Source organism: Tenebrio molitor, chromosome 9 (assembly GCF_963966145.1).
Source record: "Tenebrio molitor chromosome 9, icTenMoli1.1, whole genome shotgun sequence".
Lineage (NCBI taxonomy): Eukaryota > Metazoa > Arthropoda > Insecta > Coleoptera > Tenebrionidae > Tenebrio > Tenebrio molitor.
Window position 1 is genome coordinate 5489232 of NC_091054.1, and position 18285 is coordinate 5507516.

Sequence of the window (18285 nt, forward strand, 5' to 3'; positions counted from 1 at the left end):
CACTTTGGCAGCGCATGGACAAGCGCCATTTTATTCACGAAGGGTATACGACAAATCAGACATAATGTTCGTTTCAAAAAATATTGTACAAACTTCGATGCGAGAAGACGTATTCGGCACATTCGTGCAAATTACGCACTCGCTCCTTTGTCGCTCGTGTCTCAAATAATGCGCTCATTTCGTAAATAATTATATTAAGTTATTTTTTTTTTATCGCTGGGAGTTAATTTTATGGTTTTGAGTAAAAAAGAAAATTGATGTTTTCATGTTTGAGGTGAAGGAGAGAAAACGCTTCATGATTCTGAGGACCTTTCAGGTTAAAAATGAACAACGTTTATGAAAAAGCCAAGATAGAAATTTAATTTATGCTTGTAGCAATTTCGAATATTATTTTGTGTAATTTAGGAGCAAAGCTAAATTAAATTTAAATTAGAAAGTCGAAGAGTTGTCGAACAGTTCATGTCTCTCTTTGCTCTTTTAATCGGCAAGGTATACATACTTACTAAGTAATTTTTTTTTTCGTATTTTTGAAATAATTTCTTCGCTAGCACTTGCAATAAAATTCTATGCCAAAAAATAAATTGACATTTAATTTTTGAGGTCCAATTTTTTATAGTTGCTTTTAGTCTTCTACGTTGTCCCACAACCTCGTAGGTAAAATTTAAAAAATACATCCTTGTAGGTATATCATGTTTTGTAAAACGTACACCAATGCGGTTTCCTTGTTTTAAAGCATATTTCCTAAAGGTTACGTCGCATTGGCGTACATTTTATAAAATATATGATATACAAGGGTGTATTTTTAAAATGTGCCGAAATTTTACCTACGAGGTTGTGGGACAACGTAGATTCGTAGAAGACTAAAAGCAACTATAAAAAATTGTATCTCAAAAAATACACTGACCGGCACAAAAAACGACTCACTTTGAATTTTATTAATATAATTAAGTAATTCATTGTCTTAGAATTTTTTTTTGATATCATGTTGTATTGATAAGTGTTATTTATGTTATTCTTTGTCAAAGAATATCCGACAAACAAAACATTAAACACAGCAAATAAAATTTTAATGAAAAAAAAATAAAAGTAATTTTCCAGAAAAAAATTTATGTTATGAAAAATTGTCAAAATTTGAACAGCATTTTAAATTAGTATCTCGTATTGTCACATTAAATCTTTTAACACGTAAATGTTAATGAGTGTAAATATATCATTTTATTTTTTCACATAGAATTTTTTAAATATTTTTTCAGAGTTCTATATGAAGCCAGTAGCTCGTGATTAAAATTATTCCGTGTATTTCGATTACACCCTGTATAATGTAAATTTAATATATTTAATTATTTGCCACATTTTACTTCAGTGTTCAAAACAATATTCAAAATAACAATTTTCAAAATAAAAGAAATTGTTTGTTTATTTAACCACAACGTTTCACGCAAAAATAATTTGTAATACCTCTTCGTATGATTATACAGTCTGATTTTGAAAATTGTGCAGATATTTTAACCTGAGGTAGTACGTGTTAAAAGAAGGCAAAATAACCCAACTTGCCTTATACAAATTTTAATGGTTTACAAGAGAATCAAAGGAATCAGTTTGTTTGGGAACCGCTGAAAATTTTCAAATTTGGCGGCCAATTTTGACCAACCTAAAATGTCAAGTTTTTCTGTCACTTGAGGTTATGTTTGATGTTTATCTTTAAAGTTTTTTGAGTTTCGCATGAATTTTTGATAAAATTTGTAAAGTGATGATAAAATAGTGCCTGCGGCTCATTCAAAAAACAACAAAGGCTTAAGCAACAAAGTAAGAAGACTGTAATTGTGAGTAAAAGCATAAAATGAAACATCAAAGAAGTTGCTCAAAATGCCTCCCATACTTTACAATGCAGGCTTCTCGATTTAGAATGTTTCTGTTTTCACGAATTTCCTGAGCGGTGTTTTGAACGTAATGAGGCGGTGCACCATCATATTTCTCGTCGAATTGCTTGATGAATTTTCTCAAGTAATTCTTCCTTCAAATGGCGAAGTAATACATAAGGACCTACGAGGTAATTTTAAATAATCCCAACCCACTCGTTAATTGAAAATGACTGTTCTTGGATTTCGAAACGCCCGAAATCGCGAAGATGCTGCGCAACGTTTGCAAAGGTTCGTGCATTGGGAAGTGTATGTATCTTTCACTGTAAATTTGCCGTCCTAGCTCTGAATGTCCACGGACTTTGCCATAGATCAAAAACGATATTTTCCCCAGGTTGATGAAAGCCTTTTGTGATTTGAGTTGAAGTTGAGATTGAGGTTCTTGTCAAAGTGACTTAATTTTGAATTGAATGATAACAAAAAAAAACTACTATGATTTTTTTTTGACTCATTTTTTCATAAAATTCAGTGGCTCTCAAACTTTTTTTGAAAAATTTTAGCTCCTTTTTCTCGAAAAATATCAACATTTGTATAAGGCATCATTGACTCTGACCCTGTAATAATATATATGATGAAAATTTTTCGTCGATAAAGGATTTTAAGCCGCTCGTTTTCCCAATGGAATCTGGAGTATGTTATAAATTTCTAGCTTGCCATAGTAATAAAACTTCGCCACCCTCGAGCTAGTTTATTATGAACCGACAAGAAATTTATTGAATTTAAATATTATACTCTGCTTGAAAATAATGAGATATTTTTTATTTTTTATTGGAATAGTTCTACATAGTTATTGGCTTCCAGTGGCGACGTTAGCGGAATCTATAATAATTCTTATAAGCCCTAGCAGCATAAGCATGGTCAATCCTACCTCTGCAGAAATTAATTTGATATTTTTTATACGCTACTACAAATGTTGGCTATAAAAATGTAAGTAAATCAGAGTGAAAAAAATGAATGGATCGTGTAATTATTGCCCTCGCTGCCCTCGTGAAATAAATTTACGCTCGGAATGGAAAGTTGCACATTAGTCTCTTGTTATACATCTTTTTCGGTTGTTCCTCTACCTTTTTTTCTCCCTAACCGCACACACTTTATTCGGCGAAATCTATCAGGTCAGGGTCAGGTCAGATATAAATTATTTTCTATTTCTCAAATTTATTTTCACTCTGAATTGCTTGCATTTTTAAAGATAACATTTCTCCTTCTGGAATTTATAAAAATAGTATCAACTTGGGGGTGGATTGGTCTTGCTTCCACTGCCTTTAAGAATTGAAAACGTCCTAATCTGGTCCTCGACCCTCGTATCACCCCCGGTCCAGCAATTCGTCGCAAACGACTCTATCAATTTTCAACACACCGCTCGTGAATTTAAATGTAAGAATAATTTTACTATTCGGCCAAAGAGTCACAAAACCCGACACTAAAACCGCCCGTCTATTCGTATCAAAAGGACCGTTCGCTTCGTTCCCGCCGCCAAATCACCTTCCCGGTACGATCATACTTACGTATTAGGCACATTTCTCATGGTGCGGTGTCTCAGGAAGATTACGACCAGAGTCCCGTTCCCCAACACGCCCACGATGAAAATAAGGAAGAACAGGACGGGGACGAAATAGGTCTCCGGCCTCTCGTTGTACGGAATGTAACCGGGTATGCTGGAGAAATTCTTGTGTGTTTCATTGGTGTCGTTGGTCTGAAGTATGTAGTAGTTCAGCATGATGGTGTCATTTTGAGGGATAGTGAAATTCATTGCGGCCGATCGATCTTACCGTTTCGTGTCCATTGGCGTGCACCTGGAATGGAACCGTTCCGATTAATTTATTTGAACAATTGTGACACGTGTCCGAGCAGCGAAAACGTTTTGACGTTGTCTGGTGGAAAAAATTGCAAATTATCCAGACATTAATCATTGTCAGACTGTTTTATTGCAATTGGGGGCTCCACTCTCGGTAAATATTTTTGGCGAGCTTGCTCAGGCAAATATCGGTCATTATTGGATGTCTTTGGAGTGTTTGTCGATGTTGGTATTAATTGACTCTCACTGATTAGTGATTACTTTCACGTCTAGTGTAAACGAGTTTGTGCAATTTAACCACTTGAACATTGCTCTCGTTTTCGATGCGCAAGTAAATGTCACACTATGATCGAAACCATGACAACAAGTGAATCGCGAAAATATTTAACGGAAGTTGAAAAAAAAATCGTAAACGCATTACCTAGTTGTTTAATTGTGGCAACGAGGAAGAAACAGGAAAGAGGAAATAGGCTCCGTAGAATCAGTTTTGTTATACAACGCCGGAGCCATCTGTGATCCTACATTCTTTTATAGACAGTCTGTATATACAGGGTGTTACTGAAAGTTGTACAGATATTTTAACCACGAGCTACTGGCTTCATGTAGAACTCGGAAAAAATATCTAAAAAATTCTATGTCAAAAAATAAAATGACATTTATTTTTTGAGCTACATTTTTTTTTTATTTCTTTTAGTCTTCTACGTTGTCAAGCAACCTCGTAGGTAAAATTTGGGCACATTTTAAAAATACACCCTGTATATCATGTTTTATAAAATGTACGCCAATGCGAAGTAACCTATAGGAAATATGTTTTAAAACAAGGACACCGCACTGGTGTATGTTTTATAAAATATGATATACAGGGTGTATTTTTAAAATGTGCCGAAATTTTACCTACGAGGTTGTTTGACCCGAGTTCTACATGAAGCCAGTAGCTCGTGGTTAAAATATCTGTACAACTTTCAATAACACCCTGTATACAATATACTGTTGACTTGAAACAAAAAATATGTTGTTAGTTGGTAAGTTTTATTAAATTAATAAATGGTGCGTTGAGGACGTTGTTAAAGAACTTCTTGAAAAGAATTGCTGCTCAGTAATTGTTAAACTGGAGCAAACGAGAATGTTTTAAACAGGAGTATCGTTACGAGACCACACAATACTGTATTTTGAAATGTATTTTATAATTGGATTATGTATTTTTAAAATTAATCAAATACGTTGAATAGAAAGCTGGAAGAGTCAATACTGCTACAAAATGTATTTGTCAAAGCAATTTTCTGAAAGCTTCTACTTTGGTAAATTCAGACAATGTCATTGTACTTGTGATAAATAAAAACATTGTCTGGATCTCTTTAAAAAATTACTTTGTATTTTTTCGTGCTCACGCCAGAAAAACATTTTGTCCTGTTAAAACGTTGTGAACGCAAACTTCCCACTTTATCCTTGCAGATATTAAGAGACTTTCGTTCACCTTAGCGCTCGTAGGGAGCCAACAAGTACCATTAATCACATTATACGACCGACCAGAACTTCGTATTACATTCGTAAACATCATTTATTGTGGGCTTATGTGAATTATTGGGTCATCATTTTATGGGCGCACAGATGCGCCCCATTTTTGAACCGCACGCTCCTCCCACGCGTATTGTCCAAAGCTGCGTCCCGGTCCGGACGTTCCTTTCATTTCCGGTCGGGTGTCCCGCGATAAGTTCGAATCGGATTGGGGCACATCATAAATAAAATCGCGATGAAAGCAGGACGCAGAGTCACGTTCTAACAGATAAAAAAAACATCGGCGTGAATGCGTTCGGTTCGCCTTTTAAACGCCATCACCGGCTAAAAGGCGGTTTCGATTCATGACAATCAATAAACGGGCTCCGCCGTCAGTTTATTCACTGATTTGTGGGTGATTGGGACGTAAATCTTCCGTGGCGCATCACATTTCACTCTTTAACGCCCACGGGGCTATATTAATTTATGAGGCCGCAGTATAAGCCGGTTTATTTTCCATCGGGATAATTAGTGAAGGAGGTTGGTACACTCCCTGAGAATGCCGCAGTTCCATAATTTGTTTAAGAAAGCTCCAGGTCATTAGGAGCATTTGGCAATTAAATTTAAAATAGAAACCGCGGAGACATTTTCATGACAATAAATGTTTTAAAACAATAATAATAATTACAGTAACATTGCTAGAAATATATTACCCTAGGAAAAATTAATTTTCAACCCTAGATTTAGATTTTAAGTAACCTCTAGGAAATTTGCTTTAAAACAAGGAAACTTCATTGGTGTACGTTTTATAAAATATGATAAACACGGTGTATTTTTAAAATGTGCGAAAATTTTGCCTACGAGGTTGTGGGACAACGTAGAAGACTAAAAGCAATTAAAAAAAATTGTAGCTCAAAAAATAAATGTCATTTTATTTTTTCACATAGAATTTTTTAAATATTTTTTCCGAGTTCTACATCAAGCCAGTAGCTCGTGGTTAAAATTTGGTCACGTATTTCAACAACATCCTGTATATGAATTAAAAAATAAATCGTAGAGTAGTTTTATTTAAAATTATCCCGGCGCCTCCACCATTTTATACAGGGTGATTCAAAACGAACGCACCAACTACTAGCAGTTGTACAGAATACAGTGAGAAGAACATCAAAAAATTAAAAAAAAATTTTTCCCAGCTTCAATTAAAAGTTACAGCGTGTTAAAGTTAGAAAATTTTAACCTAAAATGTTTTTGAAAAAAAAATTCTTACAGGATGTTTAAAAAATGGCGAATTCCGAATTCAGAGCGTGGTAGGGAAGGACCCAGTGGAGCTTCTAATCTTTCTGAAAAAGATATAAGCACTGAATTTTTCAGCCTATATTTGAAGAAAACGCAGTTCAAAGAGTGTAGCTTCAGACCAATGTATCTTTGTGGGGAGACTCCCGATTTTTTTTTATTTTCCATACTTGGATTACTGAAGTGATCCCCTACAACGCTCTGAATTCGGAATGCGCGAATTTTTAGACAACCTCTATATTAGAGAGAGTATTGATTCAATTGCAATAACATTCACTAATTAAATTATTTTTCTTTTAGTCCATTTGCTATTTTTAAAAACCGAATTTTAAAATTTTTGTTACACAATTTTTGGATAAATCTTAGGCAATTAATCATGTGCTTGTATATGTCAACAAAAAAAAATCAAAATTTGGAAAAATAAAAAAAAAACAAATTAGCATCAAGAGAACATTTGTATTATTTTTTTTCACGTTCCTCTCACTCTACTTTATACGATTACAAGTAATTGGTGCGGTCGTTTTGATTCACCCTGTATAAAACATTTAATAATTTATTGTCTATTACAGATACAAAAACACAAATTTATTCTATAATATTCGGCCAATCACCGTCGTGATTTTTTCAAATTCTGACCAATGATTTGTTAAGTGATTAAAAGCAAGGAGGTAGCGTTTTATCGCCATTGAAAGCACGGTGGTTTTTTTTATCAGCGATTAAAAATGCGAGTAGCTTTTGTGCAATTGTCTTGTATTAATCTCCCTAAAATACACTCGATTTGATTTTAAATCAGGATAATTGTATTTTTTATTCACTCAAGTTTTGTTGCCTCCTGGAAAAAACTTTCGATCAAAAGCATTGGACAAAATCGCTCCAGCTAAAGCTGTCGCGATTTTATCATGCTTTTGATCTCGAGTTTTTCCTTTGCAACAAAACTTTTGTGTAAAAATAAAATTATCCCATTAAAAATCCAGTTCGTGTGTATTTACCCCTGATAAATAAATATTTTTTTAAATTAATGGAGTGATCCAGATTTTGTGTTCGATTCTGTACTAGGAGATACACAGATCAAGGTTATTAGATTTAATATAGATTCTAATAAAAGAACTAGATTTCATATTTAATTTAATCTAAGAAATAATAGAGATATCGTAATTTTAGTTGCAATTATCCCGGCGCATCCACCATTTTTAAAATTTTCCTCACTAGTGAGTTTACTTTCTCCATTTTCCTCACTAGTGATGCAAACGCCTATTTTCCTCACTAAATTGAGTGATGAAAGAATCATTTTCATAAGCGATGTTGAAAAAAGAATATTCTTCATGGTTAAATCAATAGAAAACAGTTATTTTATGACTTTTTTTTTTTCAAAATTTCGAACTTACTCCTATGATAAACAAAAATTTGTCATGTCTGTGAAATAACAATTTTTGCTAATTAAAAATATAACTAAAGCTCCATCCAACCAACCCCTCGACCTTTTTAAACGTTAGACTGCTTCACGCTTGTGTTGTAAATAAGTAAATGATTACCCTTTATATTAAGTCTGAAGCTTGAAAGGCATTAACTTACTGCACTTAGCTTAATGAGAAATAATTTAAAGGCAACAAAATTAAAATTGCTTCCACGAAAAGTTTTAATCACGAGCTTAAACGTTTGCAACTCCCCCCCAAAAAAAAAATCCCACTAGTTCTTGTTTTAAAAATATGCCCGATCCCATGACGCAAACAGGATTAAATAATGAAACAGGTCTTTTTTGTCATATCCCGACAAAAATTAATTTCGTTAAATAAACCCCAAATGAATACTCTCCCTCGTCTTTATCATATACGTTACTCCGCGGTCGGGGTTCATATTCTAATTCGGTTTTGAAGGTCCATCGATTCCTTCCGGCAAATTAATGCTGTCACATTCCTCAGGCCATCACAGTTTTGTCGCAGATAAATCGTTTTTAATAATATTATTTCGTTATGAATGTTCGAGCCACTCGAAACAATGAAGCGTAAAGTGGAGATGTGAAGGTTAGTCGGAGATAAAATGGAAAAAGTTAAATTGCGTGCACGAATTTGATCTTAACTTTGTCGGTTTAGTGCGAATTCATCGATTTTCAGCTGAAACGTAAGAATTAGACTCGTCTGAAATCTAAAACTGAGTTTATGTAATTTGCCGATCCGGCAGGGAAGTTTAGAGTTGTCGTTAAGTTTACTGTCAAGGCGACCCACTTCAATTATACAATTTTACTCCTATTACATCTAACTTTCATTTTTTTTTATTTGTTCCTGAGCCAGACAAGAAAAATATTTATTTCGTTGTCGATAGATCGAGGACAAAAATGGAGGAGGCGACGACTTGAATTTAATTTTCAATTTACAAAAAGTATTTTTTAGGCACCCTTAATGAAAACGGCAGTTTTATGTACTCATAAGCGCACGAAAAGTAACTCTTTTTCGGACGCTGCCCGTGGCGCCATCTGCTGATCTGTTTAGTAAGTTAGCAACGAAACCGACAAAACCGATAATTGTCCTGTCACCATTAATTACGTAAATAAGTAATAATTAAATTGCAAATAGTAAATTTGTAGTTTTTTTTTTACTATAAAAAATATGTAATTTTATCTATTTGAAAAAGGTAAATACAAAATAAATTTCCAATGATGTATTTTTCTTTGTAGTTCGTGTGGTCGCCTAAAAAATTTAATGTGCACTTTTGCCAAAAAGTGCCTTTTGTGCGAGTCTGAGTTTTCTGGCCGAGGCGCAGCCGAGGCTTGAAAACAGGCGAGCCTTGGTACACAAATAACTATTAATTAGTGAGAATGTAAATAGTACATCAAGTTATTGTAAAAGCTGTGAAGCATTAATGAGAAATTCTTTCTCAAGTTGAATTATAACTTCATTTAGGAAATTTGCTGTCAAGTTCTTGTTTTATCGAAGATAAATTGCAAGTTTATAAAAATTATAGTGGTGTAGAAATTTTTTTTTCATTTTGGAAATATTAAGGCATTAACAAAATTAAAGTATTTAAGAAAATTTCAATTTATTGTTCCGAGTTAGAAGTTTTGTTTTGTGGTGAAGTTGTTATACTCAACCTTCTACATTAAAATCAGAATTCTCTGTTACTGGTCGAATTGTTACGTAGTCATTATAACATTTTGTAATTATTAATTAATAACTAGAGGTATGAAAATTATTTAGATTATTTATCATTTCATGTGTGAGTGGAGTTTGTTGTGATTCAATTTCCAAAGGATTGAATAGCATGTAAAAGGACTTTAATTTCAGGAATTCCCGAAATTATTTAGCCAAATCTGTTTTACTAGATATTCTGTGTTATTGTTGCGAGTTGAGTTAGGAGAATTGTTGGGCAGATATTACCTTTCAGACCGATTTAAGCGAACGAAGTAGTGCAGAAACAAATGGATAAAATTTTTATGACATCAGAACGTATCAGTTTTCAATTATCTCTGGTGCAACGTAATAACGTAAAGAATAATGGAAACAGGAAGATATCACTACACCCTTAAAACAACAGGCGAACCCCCCTGGGCGGAATTAATTAACCACCCAAACCCGACCACATTAAAAACCCATCCTTTCTCCTCCACCCAATCGAAGATTTTAATCAAATTAAATCTCCGAAACCGGCGGATTCCGTTCCAATTTTTCAATTTAGTTTCATCTGTTAAGAAGTACAAATCCAATCACTCAAGGGACCGTCGCGTCGCTTCTTTTTGTCTCGCCCAGATGAGAAGAAATGGTGGAGGCGCCGGGCTAATTACACCAGTCGTCCTTCATTTCCGGTGTTAATTTGGCTGGTTGAGCTCGTGGATAAGAACAGTTCAAGAGTAAACGCGTCTTTACGCCGATAGAAATAAATAGACGGGGGCTGTCGCAATAACTCTTGCGGCAACAATACCCTGCTTCTGACACTTGCAGATTGTGGCGGACTTAACCATTATCGATCTATTACTTTCACAAAGACAGCCGATTTATTTGTGGAGCATCTCAATTACTCTTGGGCTTGTGGCTTGGAAAAACGACGGAGTAGACTTTTCTGAACTTCGTACCGTAAATTATTTCCCGACAGTGAGAGTTTATTAATTTTTTCAGACATCGGAAATTAGAAATGCAGGATTAAGGAAGGATGTTCCTTGCGACGATTTGACTTGAGAAGTGCGTTTCCAGCAGATTTTATAATCTCAAGACGGATATTAAACCGGCTTAACTTTGATGAGACCAGTAAATTACATTTTTTAGCCTTTATTTGGAGTGCACAAATTATAATGTAGGGTTACAAAAAAAAAAACATTTCAACCATTTTTATAGAGATACACAAAGTGCTTGATGATAATAGTTATTTGTGTACCAAGGCCAAAAAGTGCATCTTTTTCGGCCGAGTCTGAGTTTTCTGGCCGAGGCGCAGCCGAGGCTTGTAAACAGCCGAGAACAAAAAGCATTTTTTTGTACTACCTTTTTCAAATATGTATGTAGATAAATTTATTAATACATATTAACAATTTTTTTTATAGTATTTATCAGCTTGCCAACAAAACTAGAAATTTACTATTTGCAATATAATTACTTATTAACATAATTTATGGTGGTAATTATCAGTTTTGTCGGTTTCATTGCTAACTTACTTAACAGACCAATAGATGGCGTCACGGTCAGAAAAAGTGCGTCCCGAAAAAGAGTTACTTTTCGTCCGCTCGTGACTATGTAAAATTACTGTTTTCATTAAGGATGCCTAAAAAATTGTTTTTTAACCAAATCAGTAAAATTGTTTTTGTTGGCAAAAAATAAACTGTGTGTTCATATTTGGTTGAGTTTATGTTACTCTTTCACAAATTAGATTCGAAGAGGCCTTGTTATAATTAGGGTTACCCATTATTTGAGGATTACGTAAGCAAGAGAAACATATTTTAAATGGAGCTTTCAGGCAAATTGATTATTTAATACCTTCCATTGCATTATTATATTTTGAATTGTAAAGCTGTAATTTTTTAGTTGACTCGAAAACGTTTTTGCAATTGGAACCTCTCAAATTACGGATTATCCTTCACGAAAGTTCCGGCAATATTTTTGCCTTGACCCATCAATAAAATACAACTCCACCCAGATAAATTCTGTTTGGTTCGAGCGCACCCCATTATTGCAAATTTACCAAATCTTTGCACAACCATATTTCAACCGCAAGCCCAAAACCACCTCGCAGGACACCAACAAACCATTGTACGCTTAATTCGAAGCACTTGACCTGATGTGTACCATTTAATTTAATTGTAAAGCGGTCCTCGACATCCCCGGAGATTTAACACTGCATCAACCTATTGATTAAACATTACCCATTGGCGGTTGTTTCCTTAATTTTGTTAATTAAAACGTCACCTAATTCAGCCGGAGCTGAACTTGCGGTAATCAGAAAAAGTGGCGTCGCGATGGGAACTCCGTGAGGTGGGAGATAATTCCGGTCCGGAGTGATATCCATGATATCCATGTTGTGACGGCAATTTAGCTGTCAAAACCAGTTAAGCATTCTGATCGATAATTAGCGCATAGATGCGACGGCATTAACTGCATGTGGGGGCATTGTATGGGCTAATCAGATCGGCCGGCAGGGCGCTTCCAGTAATTAAAGTTTGCATCGGTGATGATTTGGTGTGAATATTGGGGACAAGTGTAATTTTCACATAGCGAGACAATTTCAGGAGGAAGTTTGTTGAATGGTTATAATTAGATTTTGTAATTTAACCAGCACGAGACAACACCCCGACCGTAAACTTAGGTTTTTATTTTATTCCTGTACTATTTTTATTTCGTTTCCGTTCTCGGAAGAACTTTCCGGTGAATAAGTGATGAGTTTTTTTCTTTAATTATTTCATATTACAAATTCCGGCTAAACGGCCTTAGGACTGCTGTTAACCTTTTTAAAACATTTTTATGTTGTTCCAGTAATTTGTGAAGCACTCTCTAATTTGTTTCGTCAAATATCGCGCGTTCAAATGAAATCCTGGGCTGAGTAGGCGTTGGAAAAATTAAACCGTTTAGAACAGTGTAAAGTTTGAATTTCCCGCCGTTTGACACGAATGACATTTGATTATTATGTTTAATCGGGACATAATTGAACATGTTTGTTTTCAGCAAAGGTGCCCTTAGATATTTGCTTCGAGAATATGAATCGTTAAGTTACTTTATTTTTAATGTAAAACATTGCAAAGAAAAAAAAAAAAAAACTCTTTTTTGGCTCTAAATTTTAGGTTAGCTGTCAACATGCTCCAATTAATCTACGCTTTAAAAAAGCACAACAATTGACGGTTTCCAACGCCTCCCCAGCCCAGGATTTCATTTGAACGCCCGATATATGCAAGGCATCCGAAATTTGTAATTTAATTTTTCTCTCTTCTATTCGTTATTTTCAGTTTTCATTACCACATACATTTTTGATGCAGATAGGACAGGAAATATTTATTAGGTACCGAAAGTGTTTTTTTCCCAATGATTTATGTGTTGTTCGTGACATTTGCCCAATATTTTTTTTAGATAACTAAATCTCTTATATTTTTATGTATATTTGCATAATTCATATGAATATATTTACAAAAATCTGTGGTTTGTAGCACTGATTTAAAAATAAATACACAATCATATTTATATTTATATTCAAATGAATAACGGAAAAAACATGATTTATCAATCACAGGAAAATGGGTTATTCCATGCTGAAAATAGTGAGCAAAAATGGCAATTGAATCACTAGTGAGGAAAAAATATTTTCTCACTAGTGAGGAAAGTGAATGTTTTCCGAGTCGGTTGATAGAGGGCCTCAAATATGTTGTACTCAAAAATTTTTTAATCTGTTTTTAAAATACTTTCTGAATATTAATAAAGCTTGTCTTATTTTTGCGAAAAGCTATCAAAATGCATTGCATTACAATGCAATAACCAAATTAAGTCCTCCAATAAATAAGAGGCTTATGGACTCGTCTTTTTTTTTGGGGACACTGTATAAATAAAAAGCAATGTTCGTATGTTTGTGCCCCACAGACTCAAAAACCTGACCTGACCTGACCTGACCTGACCTGACCGCTAAAATTTTCACAGTTTGTTCTTATTAGTGCCAGGAGTATTTAGGGAGTGGTTTGAATAAAATCGCTGAAAATTGCTGAAAATGTTACAGTTTCTTATTTTATTAGTCTAAATGAAATCCGATAGGTGGCGCTGTTGTTTTGACAGTGTTAATAGAAGATTGGATTTATTCAGATGAGTGGGCATTTGCTGGTAGCACAAGTTTTAGTTAGGTATTTATTTTGCGAATGAAGGTAGCTTCCAGATTGGAGCAAATTATTGTTCACTCTCCAAATCACAAGTTGCCACTTGTCTGGAAACAAAATGTACAAATGAGCTGTCAAGTAGGTAAATTTTTCGCCAAGCCCGTAATAAATATCCGTACTCATTTAGTGCAACTCCTCCTTTCAAGAAAGCAATTTCGTAAAATGTACGTTGCTGCAGGGAGACGAGTCTTCAGTTCACCTTTTCCAACCGATTCGGTGCGGTAAATTGCACAAGAGAAAACGTCAAAGCCCGAAACAATTTCCCGGAAGTTAATCATCCGGAAAGTACGGACCCAATCGTCGAATTACGACGACTTCTTCAAATTTCACGAAAGTAAATTCTCCGACGACGCGGCGTCGGTTTACTTTCGCCGCTTGACACCAGTTGGGTCCTCGACAAATCGCAAAGTCAACACCGGAGTACGATATTTTAAAGTCTGTGTTAATTGAAAATGAACGCAGATTTTATATCACGCGTACCAACCCAAAATCGATGCAGGTTTGTTGGGCCAGACGGAAATCGCCTCCTCGGAGAAGCCTTTCAACCTGCAACATTTCGCCGAGAGATTGCCAGTCGGAGGCGACTTCACTCAAATCTCTTTCGTTGTTTGAACAGAAAGTGGGCTAATCCAGTCGTCCTAATTCAGCTGGAAAATTACACCGTGAAGCTCTTGAACACAAAGAGACGAACTGACACGATCATAAATTCACAATTAGCGTTGTTTTGTTCAAAATATTGTTTGACCAAACTAGGTCATTAATTTCTGAAAGGTTGCTCATTTCCTGGGTGTGTCTCGGCTAAAAATTGTTTGTTCGGCGGTTTTATGGAAAAATTCGGTGGCTGTGACGTGATCGGCATTCTCTACCACTTTTTTTATGGCAACGCTATTAAGACAAATTAAGGAAAACAACAAAACCGCGACGAGACGATAAAATGTCAAAAACTGCATTCTAATTCGACCTTGGGTTTTACCCGGCGACTTAACCCTCTTCAGAGAAGATGTAGACGCGATTGGGTTCTTTTCAGACTTCATCCACTATTTGACAAACTCTCGGGTCCAGATTGATTCCCCAAATTCTCGACGCAATTACCACGCTAAAGGCCCACGCTGAACGTATTTGCAATTTAATTTTATACCCCGAGAGGAGGACAACGGCCGTGATTGATCCTTTCGGGATCGATCCGTGTACGAATTAATTTCAATGTAGATTTGATTGCATTGTAACGGGATATACTAATTGCGCCTCATTGATACTCCGGTTAGGGACAAAAGCTCCCCGTGGGAATTCCATTCGCAAACGATGCTTTCACTTCTGGCGGATTCTCAAAGAAAACAAATGACGGACGACTTATTTCTCCGAAAAAAGAATGAAAAAGATAATTTTACGGACGAGAAGTAACTCTTTTTCGGACGCGTTTTTTCGTACGCACTTTTTCGGAAGCACTTTTCTGACCGTGGCGCCGTCTGTTGATCTGTTTAGTAAGTTAACAACCAAACCGACAAAACCGAATATGCTTATTTGGTGCATAATAAGAAAATGAACGTACATATAATCGACAGCAACAGCGTGATGAAGAAATATCTAATACAACAGCCGCCTGCGCCTTGACTAGAAAACCCAGACTCGGACGAAAAAGATGCACCTTTTGGTCTTCATACATAAATAACTATTTCGGTTGGCTCGATGGATTCGGGATTCTTTAATAAATCGCGTTACGACGAGTTTTTTCTCCGACTTTGATGACTCTTCAACCTTAACAAAGTTTGTCAAGTCGGGACAAGTTGTCATTGTTGCAACTTTTAATAAAGATCTTCGATGATAAATAAGGCGTTAAGATGATTTCATTTGTGAAATTTCGGGTCAAGGAGTTGTTTAATTTCTTTATTGCAACTTTATAAAGAAGCGTTGAAATGTGTTCTTGTCGAACTGTGTCAAAATAAAAATTTAATTTGAAATAAATTTGGTTTTTGGCAAATGGGCAATTGCAAAGCGACTGACTGATGTTTCCTAATTTATTGCCTAAACTTGACTGCCATTTATAGCTTCTCATATAAATTTTACAGTTGTGGTTTATAGGTTATAACTTAAATTGAGTAAATTTGCTAGACTAAAATTAAAACGTCTACTATGTTTCTAAATTTATCTTGGAGTAAATATTTGTAGAGCGATTACTTGACTAATTCATTTTTTGGAGACGATAACAGTTATTGTTTGATGAATTTTTTATTTAAGCAACAAAGACAGATAATTATAAAATTGTTAAAATATGTTTAAAATAAAAAGACAATAAAAATGAAAGAACTGAAGGAAAAGAAAAGAGAAAAAAGCTTCTGACTTACTAGTTAATCAAAAGAGAATTGCTAAAAATACACAAGAAAAAAAAAGATGTGCAGTAATCAGGTTAAAGAAAAATCTAGAAAGGTACAGAAAATAAAAACTAGAAAAATAGAAACTTGTAGTGAATTGGAATTGGCGAAGAAATAAATTCTGGAGAATTTATGTGAAAGTTAGAAATAAAACCAAATGAGTTATAAAATAAATGGTAAAAATAAGTAAGAAAAAAGTTATGAGCCTATTAAATGAATAATAATAAAATAATGTAAACTAATAAATAAAATAACGCTGCCACAGCAAGATGTAAAACTGTTATAGTTATTTACCTAACATGCGGGAAGATAATTTATCACGTAAGTGTTGTGTTTTGTTTGCAGCATGGCCGAAAGCATAACTAAAAATATTTAAAATTAAGATTAAAAAAGTAAATATTTTAACATTAGTAAATTTTTTACTATTAGGTTGGTAACACTTTCCCCGACGATTACTAGATTACGTATTAAAATTTAAAGCGTCAGTCAACGTCAGTGGTGTCGGTTCATTCTTGGTCCATAATTATTCTGTCATTTTTCTGTTTTCTATAATTTTGTCAAAATGAGCGACTCCGGTGAAAGTATTTTGACGCCACCTGAAATTAGAGAATCAAATTCGATACCTGATTCCCTAATTTGTAAACGATTAATAATAGTTAAATGTCCATTTTGTGTAAAGTGAACTGATGTTTCCGTCTGTATTACGTCATTTAATACCAACCTTACAAAGCAATTTGCACTAGTAAAAAACGTTTTCCTGCATTTCGACAATAACCAGGAAATACCTATTTTGGGGCTGGTAAAAAAAATAGTGACAAAATGAAATATCCCAAGAAATTATGTTTTCATATATTTTCAATGTTAAAATTGCGGATATAAAGGAAAAGTAAAAACTAGACAAGGGAATCAGCACAAAATATAAGATTGATGAAACAGAAAAACGAGGGATTAACAGTTGGAAAAGGAACATAATAAAATAACTACAAAAAGTACAAATAAGAAATATCTCGGTTATTTGCCAACGTATTTTTATGAAATTTAAAATACAGATATTTTAGGCGGTGAAGGTTCACTTAGTAATAATAAAATTACCTCAAGTTAAAAAATGTAATTTTAACACATGTTTCCTTTATTGAAAATTAAGCGCAATTATTATTAGATTGTTAAACCTTAAAAAATAAGTGTGTACACAAACAATTAACTAAATCACTCGTCTGATTCAACGAAAAGATTAGATTTTGAGGATAAAAATTTAATCTAAATTTTGAAGGTATTTGAGGAGTCACCTTTTGAAACAATTGATGAAAAGTTGCCACGCAACATTTTGTACACCCCTTAAAATCTGTCAAAAGTGGGGGCGCTTTATTAGAAAAGTCAAGTTGTGTAAATTTATTGAAAATATTCTAAAAATAGACTACAATGGCAGAAATTTCAATATTGTTGAAAAACACTATCCAACTGTACAAATGTACAAAATTTAGGCAGAACATAGCCTAACGGAGTCCGTTTCGGCTCAGGGACGCGAGAGTTGCGGGTTCAATTCCGACCCAGGGCGAAAAAAAAAAAGGCTATATTCTGTCTCGTGATTCGGAAGTCACGTTAAGCCATTGGTCCCGGTCTATTGAGTTGGTCATTATGCCCCTCATAGATTTGTAAACCAGTCCTAGACTGTGTAACACATTTTTTTTTATTTTTTTATATTATAATTTAATAATATTTATTATAAAAAAAAAAAAATTATAATAAATATTAAATTATAATATAAAAAAATAAAAAAAAATGTGTTACACAGTCTAGGACTGGTTTACACATTTTTTTTATTTAATAATACTATCCCACCTCCACCCGGCGGGACGGCAATTTTGCCGGAGTACATACACTATTACGGATATTACTATCAAGTAATAGTGCAGTGCTTATCAACATAATTACCGGCGTCTTGCCTCCGCATTTTGACTTTGTTGTGTATTATGTTCTGTGTCAATGTTAAGGAACTTCCTCACGATGTGACATGAGTATAATAATATACCTTTTTGAATTTCAACTACCAATGTGTTATCTAAATCCAGAATTTTTAAATTTTTAAAA

The 18285-nt window shown here is 34.3% G+C and overlaps 1 protein-coding gene across 6 annotated transcripts in view; it reads right to left on the reverse strand.

Moving 5' to 3' along the window:
- The window catches only part of CCHa1-R (CCHamide-1 receptor), a 78434-nt gene that overhangs the window by 14378 nt on the left and 45771 nt on the right, over positions 1–18285 (reverse strand). For 4 of the 6 annotated variants that reach the window (XM_069057869.1, XM_069057873.1, XM_069057870.1 and 1 more), the window contains exon 2: positions 3425–3712. In XM_069057869.1, the coding sequence (XP_068913970.1) occupies positions 3425–3669 (245 nt within the window). In that variant the 5' untranslated portion in view covers positions 3670–3712. The remainder of the gene's footprint in view (positions 1–3424; positions 3713–18285) is intronic. The other 2 variants (XM_069057875.1, XM_069057874.1) reach the window with 1 other exon arrangement.